This window comes from Leptidea sinapis, chromosome 11 (assembly GCF_905404315.1).
Source record: "Leptidea sinapis chromosome 11, ilLepSina1.1, whole genome shotgun sequence".
NCBI classification, from domain to species: Eukaryota; Metazoa; Arthropoda; class Insecta; order Lepidoptera; family Pieridae; genus Leptidea; species Leptidea sinapis.
The window spans coordinates 14615535-14634851 of NC_066275.1; the positions used below are offsets into that span (position 1 = coordinate 14615535).

Consider the following 19317-nt stretch of genomic DNA (forward strand, 5'->3'; position numbering starts at 1 on the left):
TAAGTAGATGTACCAAAGTAACTCAACTTATTATCATCAATGGATTTGCACTTACATACTAGGCCTAGGTTGTTTATTCCAGTTATGTGCATTTAACATTTTAAAAAAGAAAAGATTAAATAACTGTAATCTTCATTCTAATATGAATCTATACAACGAGTGTAAATTATAAGTATGAAATTACAAAAATAAAGGAATTAATAAATAGTTAACAATTTAACACAAACTGTTGTCAATCGTGGTCATATTTTTTTCTAAAACTTTATTATATAATGACCTAAACGTGTCGTGAAAAATATTAGTCATGATTGTATATATCGTTAAATGTTGTAGATACTCTATTAAAAGGACCATATTGTTTCCCATTCGTTCTAAAGAAAACTATTTGATAATATTTTATTAATCGGTTGTCCATGGGAAACATATTGGAATGGAAGAATTTCAAGTAAGATATTAAGTTAGGTTCGAAGGATCCGTGTATAATTTTAAAAAAGCCCTAAAAGTCCAGAAACTTTTGTCTGTTGTATAGAGAAACTCTTAATATATCTTATAATAATTTTACGTGTTTATCGGTTTTTAATAGATGTTCATTGATCACAAATTATACTTAAAAATTATAATTAACTTTGAAGTTAAATTTATTCCTTTAGAGTATTTAATATTAACCTGGTTAATATTTTTCTCTGAGTAACAGTTTATATTAACTCAAAGAGTAAAATAATATATAGGGAATGTATGTATGTATTAACTGTTATAACTTTTAACACACTAATCTTGCTCGATTTTCACTGACCGTTGCGCAATGGCTGTCTCTTGCTTTTATATTATATTATAGCATAAACGATTTTCTTAATGACACCACGGACTGGGAATACAGCGAACACCCTCAGGCTCTAATTATAAATGTTTATTGTACGATATCACATTGTAATCCATATTTTATATTTGAAAAAAAAAGCCCGCTGAGTTTTTTGCGCCCATTCTTCTCTGTTCTGAGGCAGTCTCTTTTGAATGAGTGGTAGTTTTTGACGTTCAATAAGTGATTTTAAATCCTATTTTGAATAAAAATATTTGAATTTGAATTGAATATCTGCTTGACTCTTCCGGCGGTTTGTGGGTGCCAACCGGAAGATTTTATAGCAGTTGATTGACGTACGCGGGGATGTCGCAGTCCTGGGGAATTGAGCGAGACAGTACTGATTTTAAGCTAAACGGTAGCACCATGAGTAGCCGCCACGTGGGTAATGGTCACCTGACCCACAACCAACCAAACCTCATCTGTGGCCCCGCCCCATAAGGGGATGGTGCTCGGCCAAGCTGACGCGGTAAGAATGGAGAACTTGGTAGATTGGAACGGTCTACCAGCCATCCATCTTGAGCTCCCGATGTCACGCAAGAGGCCAACCAGCTGAACCTATATTCCCTTCGTAGCCCTGATGGTTAATCTAACCATCACCATTGGAAAGAATTTAGGAAGAAATTAGTCATCTCAACATTTTTCTCTTTTCTACCTCAACGTTTTTTTACAACAAGACTAAAAAATATACACATGTGATGAAAAAAAGAATTATCAAAATCGTTTGATAACTAAGTCGAAAGTTCTGAGGTAACAAACATAAAAAATACCGACAAATTGAGAATCTCTATTTTATTAAATCGGTTATAAATACTTTTTTCCTGAGCTAATATCACAGAATTTTATATTATCTTCCAGTTCCAATCCATCCAATCCATGACAACCAACGGTTGTATCTGGGACGGCAGCACTCAAGACTCAACATGCCATTTTGATTTTGACGAAGGCAAATGAGCGTACATGCGGTACTTATAAAGAAATAAATTTTCATTTTCACGTCTGACTCTGACGTAAGTTTGTTTTTATTTACATTCTAAATTCTAATTTATTTCTGTGTAGCATTAGCTCGTAAAGTCGTTAGAGTAAAAATATTTAATTCTATGAGCACTAGGTACAACGCTGCTATAATGTTTCTGTCTTAGATTCTGGTGTCTGTAATGGTTAAAAACAATATTTTTGAATAAAGTATTAGTACAACCAAGAAGTTTAGTGCAATAATATCATGAACCGCAAGTGCGTATTTGCATTTATTAGTACAACAAAAAATTTCTTATCACAAAGTCATTTGGTGAATTATTGTTGCAAAGTCCCTCAATTTCCCGTTAATACATTGGAAAAAGTGGAGTCATCCAAAACTACTTTGGATCATAATACAATAGTATTACTTGAAAGGTTATCCCTTGTAAAATGTAACACTGATGAAGGTGTTACAGTATTAGAAGACGCAATCGACTTTGCTGGTAAAATTCTGCATATTAACACTGACCAAGTTGATCCTCTATATACTGTGTTGGAAAAAGAGTAAGAATTTTATTTTTAACTGTCAGTAAAATGTTACAGAACTGCAGGGGCGTGCATATCATATAGGCAATTAGGCAGTGCCTACCTCGTTATAAACCGAAATAAATGTAGCACTAGTGTTAAAATTGAATTAGATAAATTTGGTTCTGTTATTTTATAATCAAACATTCATAACATTTTTCCTTACGCTAGATACTAGATACCTACAGTAAGCAATCATTGCATTTTCTAAAGCTCAACTACGACTAGTTAGATCCACAGTGCCTACCTTGCTAGAATACCAATGCACGCCCCTGCAGAACTGATATATCATTTGATTTTGTCCTACAAAACTTTTTTAATTCAATTCAAAATTATTTATTACTTGTTCTTTTAGTGATAATATTAAATTGATTTGTACCACTAACCATAAACTATAGATAAGTATTTAATTACTTTGTTTTAGGAACTTAAGTTTACGTGAAGATAATATAACTCAAGGAAATTGTCAAGTGGAAGTACTTAAAAATGCAGCTGTAACAGAAGATGATTATTTTGTTGCACCACCCGGAAATATACCATTACATGAAGTGGAAATTATAGATAATCAAATAGAAAAAAATGAAAAAAGAAATTAAACAAATTTTTAACTTAAAAAAGTTTTTCACACCCAAAGAGAAACTTAAAGATAAATATATTTACAAGATAGAGACTCCAAGTAAAATTATGCTGACTAATATTTATATCAATTGGCTTCATTCAATTAATACTAAATCAAATTGTCCCATTTATTTAAACAATGATGTGATCAAAGATGTTCCTTATGGTTATGTGGAACAATCAACAAATGTTATTCCAGTCCTTATAGAAGCAGATAATACTTGTGAAACATATAAAGCCATAACTCAATTAGTCTTCAATCTTACTGTGCCAAGACAAGATATAATGCAGTATTTTGTACAATGGCAAAGGTATCGAAAATATTGGTGGAGCTCAGTAAGCATCAATTTTATTTTTTGATTGCCAGCAAAGTATAATATAATGTACTACTTACCTTAGAACATAAGATATTTTTTTTTTTGTTTTCTGTGTCGTGGCAATCTGTTATTTCAAACAATAAGCCACTGTTTTGGCTGCATATATCTGCTGAAAGAGTCATCGTCGAGAGCCCAAAATTGATGTAAAATTACTTTGCATCAAACTCTCCATTTATTTATTTACTATTGATATCTATTACTGATTGTGTGTTTATTATTGAGATGTGATATCATGTCTCTTAAGCCTGGTGAACTGGATGCCACCCTTTTCCGCTCAAAGACTTGGCTAGCTCATTGACATATATCGTTAGTTTGTCCTGGTATTTCCGGCTAGTTTGGGCTATTTCTTGCTGGACAGTTTTAATGCCCATGTCTAGGTACATGTATTTGTTACTAATACACTGTGGGATACTGAACATGGTTCTTAATGTTTTGTTCTGAAATCTTTCTAGTATTTCGATATTACTATTACTGGCATAACATTAGATTGAACTTCTGAGAACAAGACAAATAATGGTTCAGTTACATCTTACAGATAACTACTACACCAAGTTTATTTACGCTGGGTGAAATTATGCATGAAGAAAATACCTCTACAACTCAAATTTTTGCTAATCTCAGTTGTGGTTTTCAAGCTGTTGAAAATATATACATGGCTACAACAGTAAGTACAACTTTATTTGCTAGTAAATCCAATATATTCATTTTTTGAGTCTAATAATCTGTATTCAATTAGTTGGAAGCACTTGTAAATTGAATAGATCTTGTAGTGTATCATAGTTTCACCCCCATAACTTATAGGCATAAAGGCATTTATTTTCTCAAAATTGATTCCTTTGGAATTCTTTTTGATGTCATTTCTTATACTACTAGATACTACTACCGCTTCGGAAACAAATGGCGCTCTGAGAGAGAAGAAGCGGCGCAAGAAACTCTCCCAGCATTCTTTTTTTTTGCGCTCTTTTCAATAAAAATATACAATATTGTACAGTTGCTATAAAATAATCACAATCTAGTCCCAGGCGGTCCGATCATTTAGATATTCAGCAGTGGAGTAATAGGATTTACGACAGAGCCATTTTTTTATAAAACATTGAAATTTATTTATAGACAATGCCTGAACAGTGGCTGGGACTTTATTGTAGAAGTGTATACATTTAACCTTAAAGCTATTATGTATCTTATGAAGCCTACTAGAATTAGTTACAAGCAATCCCTTATTTCTAGTGTTATAATAATGAAAATCACTATTTCTTAATAGTGACGATTTTTGTGAACATATATTATTTTTTTTTTTCTTTGAGAGACTGTCTATAACCAAGCTGATATATAGCACGAACAGCTCTCTTTTGCAGAGCAAACACTATCAATGTCAGCAGCATGACCCCATAGTAATATACCGTACGTCATGATGCTGTGAAAATAACTAAAGTACACTAATCTAGCGGTCGCAACATTCGTGTACTCTCTAATCTTTCTAACTGCATATGCCGCAGAGCTGAGTCTATCTGCTAGATGGGTAATATGTGGACCCCACTGAAGCTTTTTATCTAACGTGATACCCAGGAAGACCGTAGTGTCCACAAGTTCCAATCTCTGGTCATTTATAAGTACGTTGGTTTGTACCTCCGCTGTGTTTGGTGTAATGAACCGTAAACACTTTGTTTTTTTACTGTTTAAGTGCAGATTATTCGTCTCAAACCAACGCACTATCTTTGAGAGTGCATTGCTTACCTCGTCATCAATATCCGCACGTCGCTTCACTTTAAAAATAAGTGAAGTATCATCAGCAAACAATACAATCTCATGGCTATCATCTACCACAAACGGTAGATCGTTAATATATATAAGAAACAAGAAAGGACCGAGAATAGAACCCTGTGGAACACCTATTCGCACAGGTTTACCCGAAGACCGTTTGCCATTTACATCGACTATCTGAACTCTTTCGCTTAAATATGATTTTAACAGATTTAGGGCTCTATTTTTCACTCCATAATGCTTTAGTTTTAGGAGTAAAGTTTCATGGTGGACGCAGTCAAATGCTTTTGACAAATCACAAAAAATGCCCAATGCATCCTGTGACTCTTCCCAGGCGTCAAAGATGTGCTCAATGAGTCTAGTACCCGCATTAATTGTTGATAAACCCCTAGTGAAACCAAACTGATTTTTGTTCATTAATTTACAAAAATGCATTTGTAGCTGTTGAAGCAAAAGTTTTTCAAAAATTTTACTAAAAACAGGCAGCACTGAAATAGGTCTGAAATTAGCAGGGTCAAAAGAACTGCCCGATTTAAACAAAGGTATAACTTTGCTGTATTTCATGAGGTCAGGGAACACACCCTCATCTATGCATTCATTAAATATTATTGCTAATTCAGGTGCTATAATGTCAAGTATGTATTTAACAATATTAGTCGAATGGCCCCATAGGTCTTTTGTATTTTTTAGGTTAATTAATTTGAAGATTTTTATTATATCGCTACCTGTAACATACTTAAATTTCAAGTCAGTAGAAGATACTGGTACGTGTAATTTAAGCATATCATATGCTGCTTTTGGCGAAGAGTTAAGGTATTTGGTCGTGACAATCGGGATTTCGGAGAAGTATTTATCAAATTCATTTGCAATTTCTATTTCCGAATTTATAACGCGATTATTAATATTTAAACAGATAGAGGTGTTACGGCAATTCGATCTACCAGTTTCATTGTTAATTACACTCCACTTATGATAAGTATATAGAGATTAGTCATAATAGAAGGGCGGCACTGAAAATTTTGGGAATCAAGGAAGTGAGTCAACATTACTATTTAAAAATGTATTTATTGCTTTTCGAAGTATTCTCTGCGAAATTTTACACATTTTTTCATACGATGGAACCAATCATTGCAACACTCCGTGAACGAACAATTTTTGTTGGCATTAACTCATTTTCGAACACCCAAACTCGTGGTTTTTTTTTTCGGGTTCGTACGCGTATATCCAGGATTCGTCACCTTCCGACATCACGGATTTGAGGATCCTGCGTGGAATCTTACGAGAGTTCTGATGCACCAAGTAACGCGAGCCGCTTTTTGCTCTACACAGAGCAAATGGGGTATCCATCGGGAAAACAACTTTTTTACACCTAATTAATTGTTCATGCAAGATTATTTGAATTTGACTCATGCCAATGTCTAAAGTTGCATGAATTTCGCGGTATGTCACATGTCGATCTTCCTCAATCAGCTTACGCACAGCATCAACGTTTTCTTTGGTGACTGCAGTTTTTGGACGACCTTGACGGGGATCATCACCGAGCTTGACACGTCCACATTGAAATTCAGCAAACCAGCGATAAATAATGGTTTTGAATAAGGCTTCATCGCCAAATTCAGAAATCATCCGGTCAACACACTGTTTTTGTGTCAAACCACTACGAAAGTCAAAATAAATATCGCTCTAGAATTTTCTCGAGTTAATTCCATTTTCTCAACGACTAAACAAGTTTGACAAGACCTTGAATCTTTTTTTAAATAAATAAATGGTATTCGATTTTTGAAATCTCCTTGATTTCAATTAAAAAGATTTTAATATGACAGGAACAGTGGAAATATTCCATTCCCGATACTTTTAGTGCTGCCTATGTATGCTATACGATTTTTTATTGATCAAAATCTTTGTTGAACAACCAAAATTTGCATATCATCCATTACACAAGCACAGGTGAAAAATGCAGTATTGCAGCACCTTTTACTCAGCTTACTCTGATCTATCTTTTTCTGGTACTGGTGTTTACTTGCACTTTTAAAGTACCTATAATGAAAAATCCACAGTGAAAAAAAAATAAAAATTATTGAATTAGGCGTTACTTTGCGGAAATCCATAATTATACAAATGATTTATGTTTTCTTTAGTGTTAATTCCGCCAATATTTGTTTTTTATAAAAGGCATAAAAGGCATTTATTTTCTCAAAATTGATTCCTTTAGAATTCTTTTTGATGTCATTTCTTATACTACTACCGCTTCGGAAACAAATGGCGCTCTGAGAGAGAAGAAGCGGCGCAAGAAACTCTCCCAGCATTCTTTTTTTTGCGCTCTTTTCAATAAAAATATACAATATTGTACAGTCGCTATAAAATAATCACAATCTAGTCCCAGGCGGTCCGATCATTTAGATATTCAGCAGTGGAGTAATAGGATTTACGACAGAGCCATTTTTTTATAAAACATTTAAATTTATTTATAGATAATGCCTGAACAGTGGCTGGGACTTTATTGTAGAAGTGTATACATTTACCCTTAAAGCTATTATGTATCTTATGTATATAAATTCGACACGTGTTTCGCCTCTACATGAGGCATCCTCAGGACGTGTTGTCTCACCAAAATCTCGCCTCTCTCGAGCACGAGTCTCATGCCTATATGTAGAAGTCCACAGTGTACATATTCATATAATGAACAAATACTTTTGCTATTTTCAGCCTGAACAAAACAAAGCACATCTTAAATGTACTATAAATTTGGAGACAGCACTCTGCACTTTACTGCTAGATGGAATTTTGAATCAGACCAAAGAAGGCTATTTAAGGCTACACACTAAAGTGGCACCATATAAAATATCCTTTGCTGTGAACTGTCAGGGTTTGTGACGTCTTAAGTCTTTTGAATTAGTGAAACGAAATTTCAGACGACAGCTGTTGAGTTGTATGAGGAATAAAATTGGACACTGCACCATTTATTATTATTTTTATGGAATGGAGAACAAACAAGTGTACGGGTCACCTAATGTTAAATGTTGACCAGCATTTTATTGCAACACCCGAGAAATCACAAGAATGTGGCCATCCCTTTAAAAAATGAACTCTTTTTTTGGAGCTACTGATATAGTATCGTCCTGGAAACATTGCACAAGGGAGCACCACTGCAGGATCAACACTAATCCCGTTGATGATGATGATGATAATAAAGCTTTTGCCTGTAGCACAATGCTGGAATTGGACAGCAGGAATCAGGTCCAACATATCTATGGAATACTCGCTATTGAGATTATTCCATATACCTGTAGATATAGATTTCATAGACATGCTGTAGTTTTACCACACATTGAAGCAATGTTTCTCAATAGAATCTTTTGCAGTGTATGCAACAGTTTGTGCAGCTGTGTTTCACTCTGTTTCATTTTATTATTATTAAAATTTAAACAAAAACTAATAATATAAAATATAACTTAAGAATACTACTTCCTTAAACCCTACATTTCGGTCCCAACAACCCTATTCTAGCTTTCCTAGAAAATGTTTCCACAACATCCTGTGTCTGCCTTACGGCCGTTCCCAATACCCAATCTCCAGTTGTGGCTTACTTGAGGTGAAAATCGTAACTATCGTTGACATTTCTGCCCCAATAAACTTATCGAGGGCAATTCACCTTATCCGTACACACTGTCTGTCAATGGGAGGACATATAGCTTACCAGTAATAGAAGTTTGTATGGAAATTGCAATTCACACATCCCAATATAAGGTGATAAGAATGACTTATCGGGTATATTGGGACAGCTTCAGATTATTGACAGCTAATTACTGACAGTAGAAAGTAGTAATTTATCTCTATCTGTACATTACTATGTATTGTAATGTACAGATTAATGTATGTATTGGGAACGGCCATTAGTGTTGTAGATACTTTTAACAACTATTATATCTAATAGTAACAATACATTTCAGATGACAGAAAAAAGGAAAGCCTTAAGGAGCTAGCAATGTTATTGAATAGTAAATTACAATCCAAATATATTTCAAATATATTACCAATGTTTACTATACCATTTGATGATCAGGTAACACATACAATAATATTATACTTAAATCTTACTTGTATTGGTATAACCTCAGCTTATTTACAGTATGATGCTTTTGTTCAAATCATGATTAACAATAATCTATTTAGTATCTACATTAAATTGGATAGGTGTCCTCATTTTGATTTTTGTATGGGGTTAAAATAAAATGTGAAATAGTAATGGAATATTGAAGTATTTAGTGATAGTGACAGTTCATCATAATAATCTAAATTTATATATTTAAACGATTATTTCTTAAAAAATTATCTTCTTTCTAATATGCAAAATTCTTGTGTCACAGAAACGAAGTTAACATCTATTTTTCATATCCCTAAATGATAAGGGTAACCCATGTCCATTTTTTTTCATCTGTCTACAATTAACACCTATTTTCGTACCGCGATTTTAATATTATTCTGTTCCATCCACAGATCATGGAATAATATATACAGTATTCGTAGTAATCCGCAATAGTGTTGTAAGATGTCAATTCTCTGAGAAGTCCTGATCTATTTTTTATAAAAACAAAAAAAAATCGAATTAGGCGTTACTTTGCGGAAATCCATAATTATACAAATGATCTAAGTCTTCTTTAGTGCTAATTCCGCCAATATTTGATTTTAAAACAATTCGACACGTGTTTCGCCTCTACACGAGGCATCCTCAGGACGTGTCGTCTCGCCAAAATCTGGCACGAGACAGCTTGTATTTTTATATAATTAATACCTGTATAAATAACTGATTTTATTCAGTATTATTTTTAATTGTCTAGAAAAGATCACTTCAAGCAGTAAGACTGCCTGTTACTAGCCTTACTGGCTTTGTCTACCATTAGTGTGCCTTTATATTTGCTGTTATTAGCTTAAGATCTTTTTATATATATTTTATTTTTAAGTCTGAAATCAACTACCTATATTAGTTAATTGCAGGTAACAAGAACTGTTAAATGTTAAGACAAGTTCGCAATCGGGCTCCGAACAATATTAAATTTTCAGTAAAATGCTAAAAACAACCATAACATCAAAATAATTACCTTTCGGGTAATTTAGGAATGCAACATTTTTTTATCTTTAGATTTTAAACTAACCTTAAATTCACTACAAATTCCTCAAATATTCTCATTTCCTTTCTATTCGCAGATCAATGAAAACCTTCATTTAGGAGTGTCATATACAGCAATACTGAGTAGAGAAACATTAGATGATGGAATATTTCATTTGCTTAGCCACAGCACCATGTTAAAGGTTGGTTTTAGTCTTGTTAAAAAAGTCTATTTTCAAGATTTTTCTTGATTGTTTTTGGCCAAAAAAGGAATACTTAGAAATTAAAAAAAAATTGTATGATTGCTCAAAGTTGCAAATCTCATTAAGTTTTGAAATATTTACAGAATATTGTATTATTAGATAAATATGTTTTTATTGATCTTTAAGTGTATAAATGAACCGTGGCTGGGTTTAACTGCATAGTTTTTTTTTATCAGAAATAATGACTAAATGAGTAATCACCTGACATCAAGTGTTTCTTCCTGCACAATACAATGCAGTGTTGAAGTCCAAATTCTGAGCAACACCTCAATTACTCTGGTCACTTTGAAACATAAGATTAACTAAGTCTCATTAGCACAATAATGCTTACACATTATTGTATAACTGCAGCAAATGGGGCCACTGAGGTATCAACTTACTTGTTTTATAAAACAAAATTTAGTGTAAGGAGAAATTATGGTATCATATGTTATGTATTCTGTGATCAAAATTATTTTGTCACTGCCTTTATAGCGGTGCATAAAAGAGACAAAATACACTTGAACACGAACTTGATTGAGACATCTTGTAGATATTAGCATCACGGTTCTCAGACATTTACTACTACTGCTTCTCATGATTGTTAGGTTAAATTATATTATTTCATGATACATAGATATTTCAAAAATGGCAAAAATTAACATTATGAACATATCTAAGTATATACCCAGCTACTTACATAATAATTATAATCTCATTGAGACCTTAGTCTCGTCTTTTTTTAAATTTTATTCTCTACTCAAATTATTTTACCTAGGTATAACAGTGTCTCTAATTAACTCTTAAGTATATGAGATGTGAATCAGAAAATGTAGAGTCATACTAATTAAGTCATGATGAATAGGTCATTATCTTTTATGTCACCCCTGCAGATATTCATATGCAAATAGAAAATAGCATGTTATAAAATAATAATAATAATATTGACACACTTTTTACACAAATTATCTTGCCCCAAGTTAAGCATATATAGCCTGTGTTATGGGTTACAAGACAATGATATATTTAATACAATATACTTACTTAAAAATACATAAATTCATATAAACAAACATAAATACATTTAAACATCTATGACTCGGAAAGAAACATCCATATCCATATTCATCATATAAATGCTTGCACCTACCGGGATTCGAACCCTCTAGCTTATTAGGTAGGATCGCTAACCACTCGGCTATACAGGCCGTCAGAATGGTATGTATAGTTACAAAATATGCTTTCAAGTTTCACAGTCATTCTACTGTTATTATTCGTATTACAATTATAACCTTGTAATAAAGTAATGGTAATACTTTTGGCTGCTTCAGTAATTCGCATGAAAGTGGCTACTAGTAAAATTAAAAGACCAACCAATGTATCTGTCATAGCCTCATAGGTATATTGTCAAAGCCATTCTACATAACAATTTCACTAGTGTATTATAATTAAAAGTACATAGATTGTCAATCGACTAACGGCCGTTCCCAATATTCAGTCTATCTCTTACTTGAGATAAAAATCGTAACTACGTTGACTTTTCTGTCCCAATAAACTTATCGACGCGCGGTAACTCACCTTATTCGTACACGCTGTCTGTCAATGGGACGACGTATAGCTTACCAGCGATATAAGTTTGTATGGAAATTGTACTTCACGCGTCCCAATATAAGGCGATAAGAATGACTTATCGGGTATATTGGGACAGCTTCAGATTATTGGCAGCTAATTACTGACAGTAGAAGGTAGTAATTTATCTCTATCTGTAGATAGTATTTATTGGGAACAGCCGTTACGGACCTACTAGTGAACAAAGGCCGATTCGCTTAGATGACAATTAGCTGATTATCTACCTACACTAATGCATAAGTAAAAAATAATGACTTTACAATATTTATTGACCAATCAGAGACGGCCTAATAAACTAACCACCAGTAAAATTGTTATAGTTATTTATGCAACTGTTGTGTAATAAGGGGTATTAAAACACGAATGTGGATTTATACAAGACTTTATCTACACCCAGAATATGAATCCTCTAAAAGATTCTGAAACAGCTTACTGCTAACACTAAAACACCGGTCCTAGTAGTAACCGAATATCATTCATTACTTAGTTATTTTTTGTATCGAGTAATTACAACTAAGTTTTCATATTTCCAAATTGTTTGATGAAATGTAGAGTTAATGGTTAAATACCATGCATATTAATCATATAGCCAAAGGCTTGATATACAGAAAGGGTTAACAACGAACGCATTTATTTGACATGTAGATACGTATCCCGTAGTCCTCGGCATGGGCTTAAAAGGGTTTGTCATTGAACCTACGTAATGTTTTTGTACATTCCATAAAAGATAATAACTTCCTATTCTATTGTATTAATATCAATAAAACAGATTCAGTAGGTACTCTTTGCCAAAGAATATGTAGGTAATACGCGGTTTTCTGCCTCGTATAGTGCTTCCAAGACTATACGACATGGGTATCTATAAAAAAGAGCGCGTACACCTAAAAGCCCGTAATACTCCTTTGAATCCTCTGTTGTTACAAGATAATGTGGGCAGCGGTGATCACTTAACATTGGGTGACCCATAAGGTCATTTGTTATTCTCTTCCATAAATAAAAACAACATTCATAAAGTGGGCTTTACTATTTCTCTGTTAATTTCTGACATCAACTCTGTTTTAATATATTTTGAGAGTTGGTGTTCTCGCTTGCGTCACTGCTCACGTGAGTCCCTACACAATAGCCTCTCTGTAGAGGCCGCCGCGTACCTACGCTTTCAATGCATATGATACGATTAGTAGTAGTAGTAGTGGGTAGTTAGGCCTGGTTTTGCCCGGACATGAGTACATTGAAGTAGACAAAAATTCTATGGACTACTTTTTTGTTTTCGATATTGTTTGTAATTCGGAACAGACAGCAAGACACCTACCTATTCTTTAAAAAATGGTACAGTTTTTGACTTTGTTACTATTTTATTATAATAATAAGTAAAATAGATAATATAATATTAGTAGTTGTGATTTGTTTGTTTCCGATAACCGTTAAAACCATTTTGTTGTAAATAATAGCAGAGATAACGGTTTCGTCATGTATTATCGCGACTTTAACATGGAGATGATAAGAATAATTAATTTTTATAATTTCACCGTTAAACATGGCTGTAAATTTTATAAATGTTTTTATTTTATTTCATAATGCATGCCCGTGTTTTATTAAATTGTTGCTATGTATTTTTTTTTTTTCAGGAACAAGTTCATGTAGTTGATTTTGTTAAGTACGCTGTGTTACTGTGTGGAAGATAACTGCAGAATTACATTGTATCTACATGTTTTGTATTTCATTGTAGTCATATAATAAAGTTACATCATTGATTTTTGTTTAATAAAATAATTAAAATATGTTATGAGTCTATTATTTTATTGAGTGGTATACATATTGGTTCAGTTCACCTTGCGAGCATTGCATATATATATATATATATATATAAGTAAGTTTATGTGATTATTATTATTATTTCATTGAGTGGTATACATATTGGTTCAGTTCACCTTGCGAGCATTGCATATATATATACATAAGTAAGTTTATGTGACATTTTTCAAGTCTGGAGAATCAACTGGGGCACCATGACAAGTCAATAATTCTATTTAGAATTTGATGGCAGACATAAAAATTAAAAGAAATTGTTACAGACACTTCCAAATTTTATTCACAACTTTTTTGCAAGATTACAGTAACACCTTATGAACTATATAAAAATCATGTTCTTATGACAAATATGCTGTTTTGGGTATACTGGCATACAAAATCACACCAGAATCAATTTCATAATAATCCTATAACTGTTATTCAATTTGGAAGATAGTGAGGCAATCAAATTAACCTATAACTAATCTGTTTTAGTTGAATATTACATACAATCATTTCGCCTACATTGGCTTTGTTATTTTCAATTTAAATTTAGTAAAGTTATAAAAGTAATGTGTTCATATTACAATGCACTTAATGTCAAAATAGAAAATTTATGGAAATGTTAGTGGTCATAAATAATACTTATTTGGCTATCATAATTAATGAAAAACAGAAGAAGCACCAACAACAAATTATATGGTTGAAAAAACAATTGTTAGGTATAGCATTTATATGCTTAATTTTAATAATTATTCAGTAAAAAACACGTCATACAAACTGTATACTGTAAAACTAGATCTTAGGTTAAAATATTGACTTAATTTATCATATCCCGGTAGATATCTACTTCAAATTACTATTGCACTCTAGATTCTATGCAGGTAGTTGCAACTTCTTTCCCTTTAAAACTGAAACAAATAAAAATGTTGAGTTTTTATAAACAACAGCTATATAACAACTTGTATAAATATTATAGCTGTCTTGCAGCCTAGCGAAATATGTGAGTGTAATGATTGTATGAAGAATATGCAGTGATTGATAGATGTCGGCTATAATCTTGTAAAAACCGAATAGCCGAAATCCACTATGTTTTATGCAACTGTTTGCTTTCAAACTTAACCTTACTTTGTCACCATATTGTAATTAATACTTCAAACTTATGTCAAATCTCACTGCGTATTTCATAATAAACTAATATTCAATTTTTACTTAGATAGTCCCACTTCTTATTATACAGTATTAACATCCTCTTTGCAGTCTTGCAATGAAAGAGACCATTGAACAATAAATATATAGGATCACATAAAATGAACAATGTGTGTGTGTACACACATAAGAAGTTATGTCTTTGGTATGGCAAAGTAAAAATAACTACAAATTGTGAGATTGTAACAATGCAAATCTTCCATATTACAAGTATGAGGTAGGTAAATCTAGAAGTATATATTATGAAGTACTCTTATGTATTGACAATACCACATACGAAAATTTATTGAATTAGGCGTTACTTTGCGGAATTCCATAATTATACAAATGATTTAAGTTTTCTTTAGTGTTAATTCCGCCAATATTTGTTTCTAAAACAATTCGACAAGTGTTTCGTGCCAGATTTTGACGAGACAACACATCCTGAGGATGCCTCATGTAGAGGCGAAACACGTGTCGAATTCTTTTAAAAACAAATATTGGCGGAATTAACACTAAAGAAAACTTAAATCATTTGTATACTACCACATACTAAAAATCTTGAATATAGATACCACTTCAGACTATAATAGATGGTGATTTACTGACTAACTTCATGGTGTTGGTTCACTCTCATACAATGTTCTGAGTTCTAACACACCCTACAAATTTGAATATTAAAAACTATACATACCTTTTGTGATGTAAAGATAAAAGAAGTCACAGTAGAGCACAGTCTGTACAACTCCAGCAACAATAGCAATCAAATCATAATGATCCTCCACAATGTAACGGTAAATCTGTAAAAATAAACAGCCGATGAGAATAATGATTGACAAAACTTGGATGATTAATATGTCTACATAGATATGACAGCTATGAAAATGTTGAAAAAAAACAGAGTTTAGAGTTATCCTCTATTTTGAGCAATGCACACACACTATCACAAGTGTCATTCAAATCAAAAGTATTAAACCTGGCCCGTTTTTATCGGTTCTTTAACAGCAAGAGAGACTGTCTAGACATATAAATTATCTAAGGATAAAACATTGCAGAACATTGAGTTATAAGCAAAGTGGGGCAAAATCCCATCAAAAGTGGGTTCATCCATCATGTGATAAGTGACAATTAGAGTAAGAGAAGGAAATGTTTAACGATGTTTTTACATAGAGAGAAACTAAGACAATAAATTTGGAATTATTGTTCACATAGGAAGACAGTAAAACAAATTAAACAGATTTATACACATTGAAAGTAAGTAAGTACACATTGTCAGTAACACCTAAGATGAGTGTTAGTTTAGATTAACATTTTTTTATTGATCATTTCCCATTCACCTTTTCAATTGTAAGTATATTTTCAGAGATTAAATTAAAGGTATAAAAAGAGTAATAAAGGTATGTTTATGTTTTTCACTCCAATCCAACATTAATAATTTAAATTTTCAAATATTTATAGTTGGATATCTTCAAATCACGGAAATAAAATTAATCAATGAGTCAAGTTTTCAAAATTTGCATTATAATCTTACTTTGTTCTTTATATCTTTCATAACAATCTTTGATATATTAATCATATCAATTTACAAATATTTATTGTTATATATTTTTAGATCACCAAAATAAAGTCAATCCAAATTGCTGTTGTCATTCTTATGTTTCATTACATAGATAATTATTGTTTTCACATTTGAACTATTATTTAATCTCATTTTTTATTCAATCTTATTATTGTACTTATCTATTGCAACATCCGATTAATGACAGCTGGCAGGTAGCGAAACGTCCGATGACGCGATTAAGATTATCCGACGGCGAGCGCGAGATTCATCATTATTAAAAGCGATATAATTACGTAGTTAAAAGTATAGAAAATCAACGTGTAAAATCATAAATTATGTTTTTGAACCCAAGTTATATATAAATAAAAGGTTAAAGCTCGAGATTATAGGTAGAAATGTGATAACATTTTCATTATATTAAGTTTTTATGTAAAATATTAGCGCACACATTAATAAAACTTGATTATTATTGAAATAGACTATATAACCTATTTTTTGATATTACTATGTCATTACTTCGACTTACGGGATTGTTGCATTAAACTAAAATAAAGCACCCATTCTTAGTATATACCTACAATTTATGTGCAGAATGCACAAGTAAAACGTGAAATACTTGGTTGTCTCAATACATCCAGATTGTTGAATATGATAAACATTATATTTATGATATTTTGTCACTATTACAAGCAATGATTTACTGTTAATTAATTGGATTACAATAAAAATTTGATATTTAAACCAAATCGATAAAGTAGTATCGATCATACTGTTATAACTTGTAAATTAATGTAACATAATTAACGTAAATATAAAACAAATATAATACGTAATTAAAATATTACACTTACATGATAAACAAAACAATAACAAAACACTTGACACTACAAAAATAAACAAATGAAAATTCCCCCCGCAAAGCGATTTTCAATTAATTATTTCTTTTAATTTTTGCTTGGATACTTGATATTTAAAGAAAAGCCTATTACAATTACTTACCATAGAGTCTTAAAAATCGTATTTGATAAGCTAATTCACTCATACTACAGATTATAACACAAAATAAATACGCAAGTTGACTGGGCCACTCTGGTTGCCTGGACGTTTGACTGTCTAAAGAAAAAAGCAGCTCTAGTTGCCCGGACGTTTCAGTAGTTATAGCATAGGTATGTTGTTGTTTCATGATATTGATTATTATTATTGTCTTGTGTGCTAACTTTATAACATTGTACTAAACAGTGGTCTCATGCTGTTGCCATGGCAACATGAGCAGACAGGAAGTTAATATTATAACTAGATTAATATAAGATCTAGACCTCTTTAATGAGTGTGTTTAAAAATTGGTACTGGATGTCAGTCAATAATATGTGCCTACTTAGTTATTATCCTGTGATTTTTGAGTTTCTAAAAACTCAACCAATCCAGCTCACCATTACCTTTACTATCCAAGACATCTGTTTAAGCAATCATGTCCTCAATAATTATTGTAAAGCAACCTTTTACAACCTTTTACAACCATTATTAAACAGACATTTCTTAAGGACTGATCTTAATATTTGTTTTTTACTTGTAATAAACAATTCAATTGACAAGCATAAAATGCTGATCTTGGTTGACACATATTATGAGACACTCACTAAAGTGCAATGACCTGTGGTAGACATTAATTGAAGTCCTGATAGAGGGCATGTTCAACTAATTGTTGTTATAAATACACAAACAATAAGACTGTATACTCACCCAGTTAAGTAAGTAAAGTCCTCTGTATGATCCTAAAGCAAATAAATAATGAGAAGTAATACTCTCAGCCTCTCCTGTTTTTGATACCAAAAACAACTGTGGCAAAATTGCTACACTCTCCAAATAAATTGAGAAGGTCCAAAGCACCTAAAATAATAATAAATACACAACACTCAGCTTTATAATATGTGAGCATTATCACTTGGATATTGGATTTGCAAACACTTACCTCTAAGAATGTGAATTCACGGTTTATCAACAACGCAAGTATTACTGATGGGATTAACAGAAATTCAATCCTAAAAGTGTCGTGATTGTGATCGTATGTTGCTTTGAATTTGATATACATCAAATAAATCGTTGCATACGATGCAACTATGAACACCACTTTCATAATAGTATTATACGCAGAGACGTACGTTGTTAATAAATCCAAATACCGTGAGGTATACACTATTGCAAAAAGTATCTGCGACTTCCCTGATATACCTGGAACATTAAATAGTGTTTGAGACGATAATATTACTTGCACAGTCCACTTGAATCATGTATGTGCCGGCTACGTTTATTACCTGCACACGATCTTGTTTTCCATATTTTAAGTAAAAGAATAATAATCGCTAGAAGATGGGATAAGTCCGCAAGTAATCTAAATATGTTCATGGTTTAATATTTTCTATATAAAATTTTACTATACGCCGCGTAAACCACCAAAACCCAACAACCACATTCAATCTAAAGTGACGTGGCGTAATGACAAGTTGACAACAGACAATGTTAGTTTTTTTTTTAATTTATTTAGTGACACGGGATGCAAGTTCATAGGCCGACAATGTTAGTGTAACGTTAGTGTTACCAATGACAAAATACTCTTAGAGCATTGGTGGGCGTGACATTGGCTATCTTGT

General features: G+C 32.2%; 4 protein-coding genes across 4 annotated transcripts in view; 2 read left to right on the forward strand and 2 right to left on the reverse strand.

Annotated features, from left to right (window-relative positions):
* The window catches only part of LOC126966952 (kinesin-like protein KIF19), a 426172-nt gene that overhangs the window by 282470 nt on the left and 124385 nt on the right, over positions 1 to 19317 (forward strand). The gene's annotated exons all lie outside the window — the stretch shown is intronic.
* Positions 1 to 19317, reverse strand: part of LOC126966939 (WD repeat domain phosphoinositide-interacting protein 3) — a 226287-nt gene that overhangs the window by 179064 nt on the left and 27906 nt on the right. The gene's annotated exons all lie outside the window — the stretch shown is intronic.
* Positions 1888 to 13913, forward strand: LOC126966941 (uncharacterized). Its single transcript, XM_050811253.1, has 7 exons — positions 1888 to 2089; positions 2823 to 3352; positions 3929 to 4057; positions 7861 to 8020; positions 9105 to 9217; positions 10360 to 10464; positions 13758 to 13913. Exons 2-7 carry the CDS (start codon positions 2978 to 2980, stop codon positions 13812 to 13814), a joined length of 939 nt encoding a protein of 312 aa, XP_050667210.1. The 5' UTR covers positions 1888 to 2089; positions 2823 to 2977; the 3' UTR covers positions 13815 to 13913.
* On the reverse strand, positions 14196 to 19153 carry LOC126966948 (ER lumen protein-retaining receptor). Its single transcript, XM_050811268.1, has 5 exons — positions 18982 to 19153; positions 18639 to 18898; positions 18410 to 18556; positions 15803 to 15908; positions 14196 to 14831 (listed from the first exon to the last, which is right to left on the reverse strand). Exons 1-5 carry the CDS (start codon positions 19070 to 19072, stop codon positions 14797 to 14799), a joined length of 639 nt encoding a protein of 212 aa, XP_050667225.1. The 5' UTR covers positions 19073 to 19153; the 3' UTR covers positions 14196 to 14796.

Bases quoted from the DNA above. Each gene is read 5' to 3' on its own strand.
- LOC126966948 (XM_050811268.1), bottom strand. From the start codon at position 19,072: ATGAACATATTTAGATTACTTGCGGACTTATCCCATCTTCTAGCGATT. The intron at 18,899-18,981 runs GTAATAAACGTA...TTAATGTTCCAG, and splicing joins GAAAACAAGATCGTGTGCAG to GTATATCAGGGAAGTCGCAG. The intron at 14,832-15,802 runs GTATGTATAGTT...TATTTGTTTCAG, and splicing joins TTATCTTTACATCACAAAAG to TTTTAAAGGGAAAGAAGTTG.
- LOC126966941 (XM_050811253.1), top strand. From the start codon at position 2,978: ATGAAAAAAGAAATTAAACAAATTTTTAACTTAAAAAAGTTTTTCACA. The intron at 3,353-3,928 runs GTAAGCATCAAT...TACATCTTACAG, and splicing joins GAAAATATTGGTGGAGCTCA to ATAACTACTACACCAAGTTT. The intron at 10,465-13,757 runs GTTGGTTTTAGT...TTTTTTTTTCAG, and splicing joins GCCACAGCACCATGTTAAAG to GAACAAGTTCATGTAGTTGA.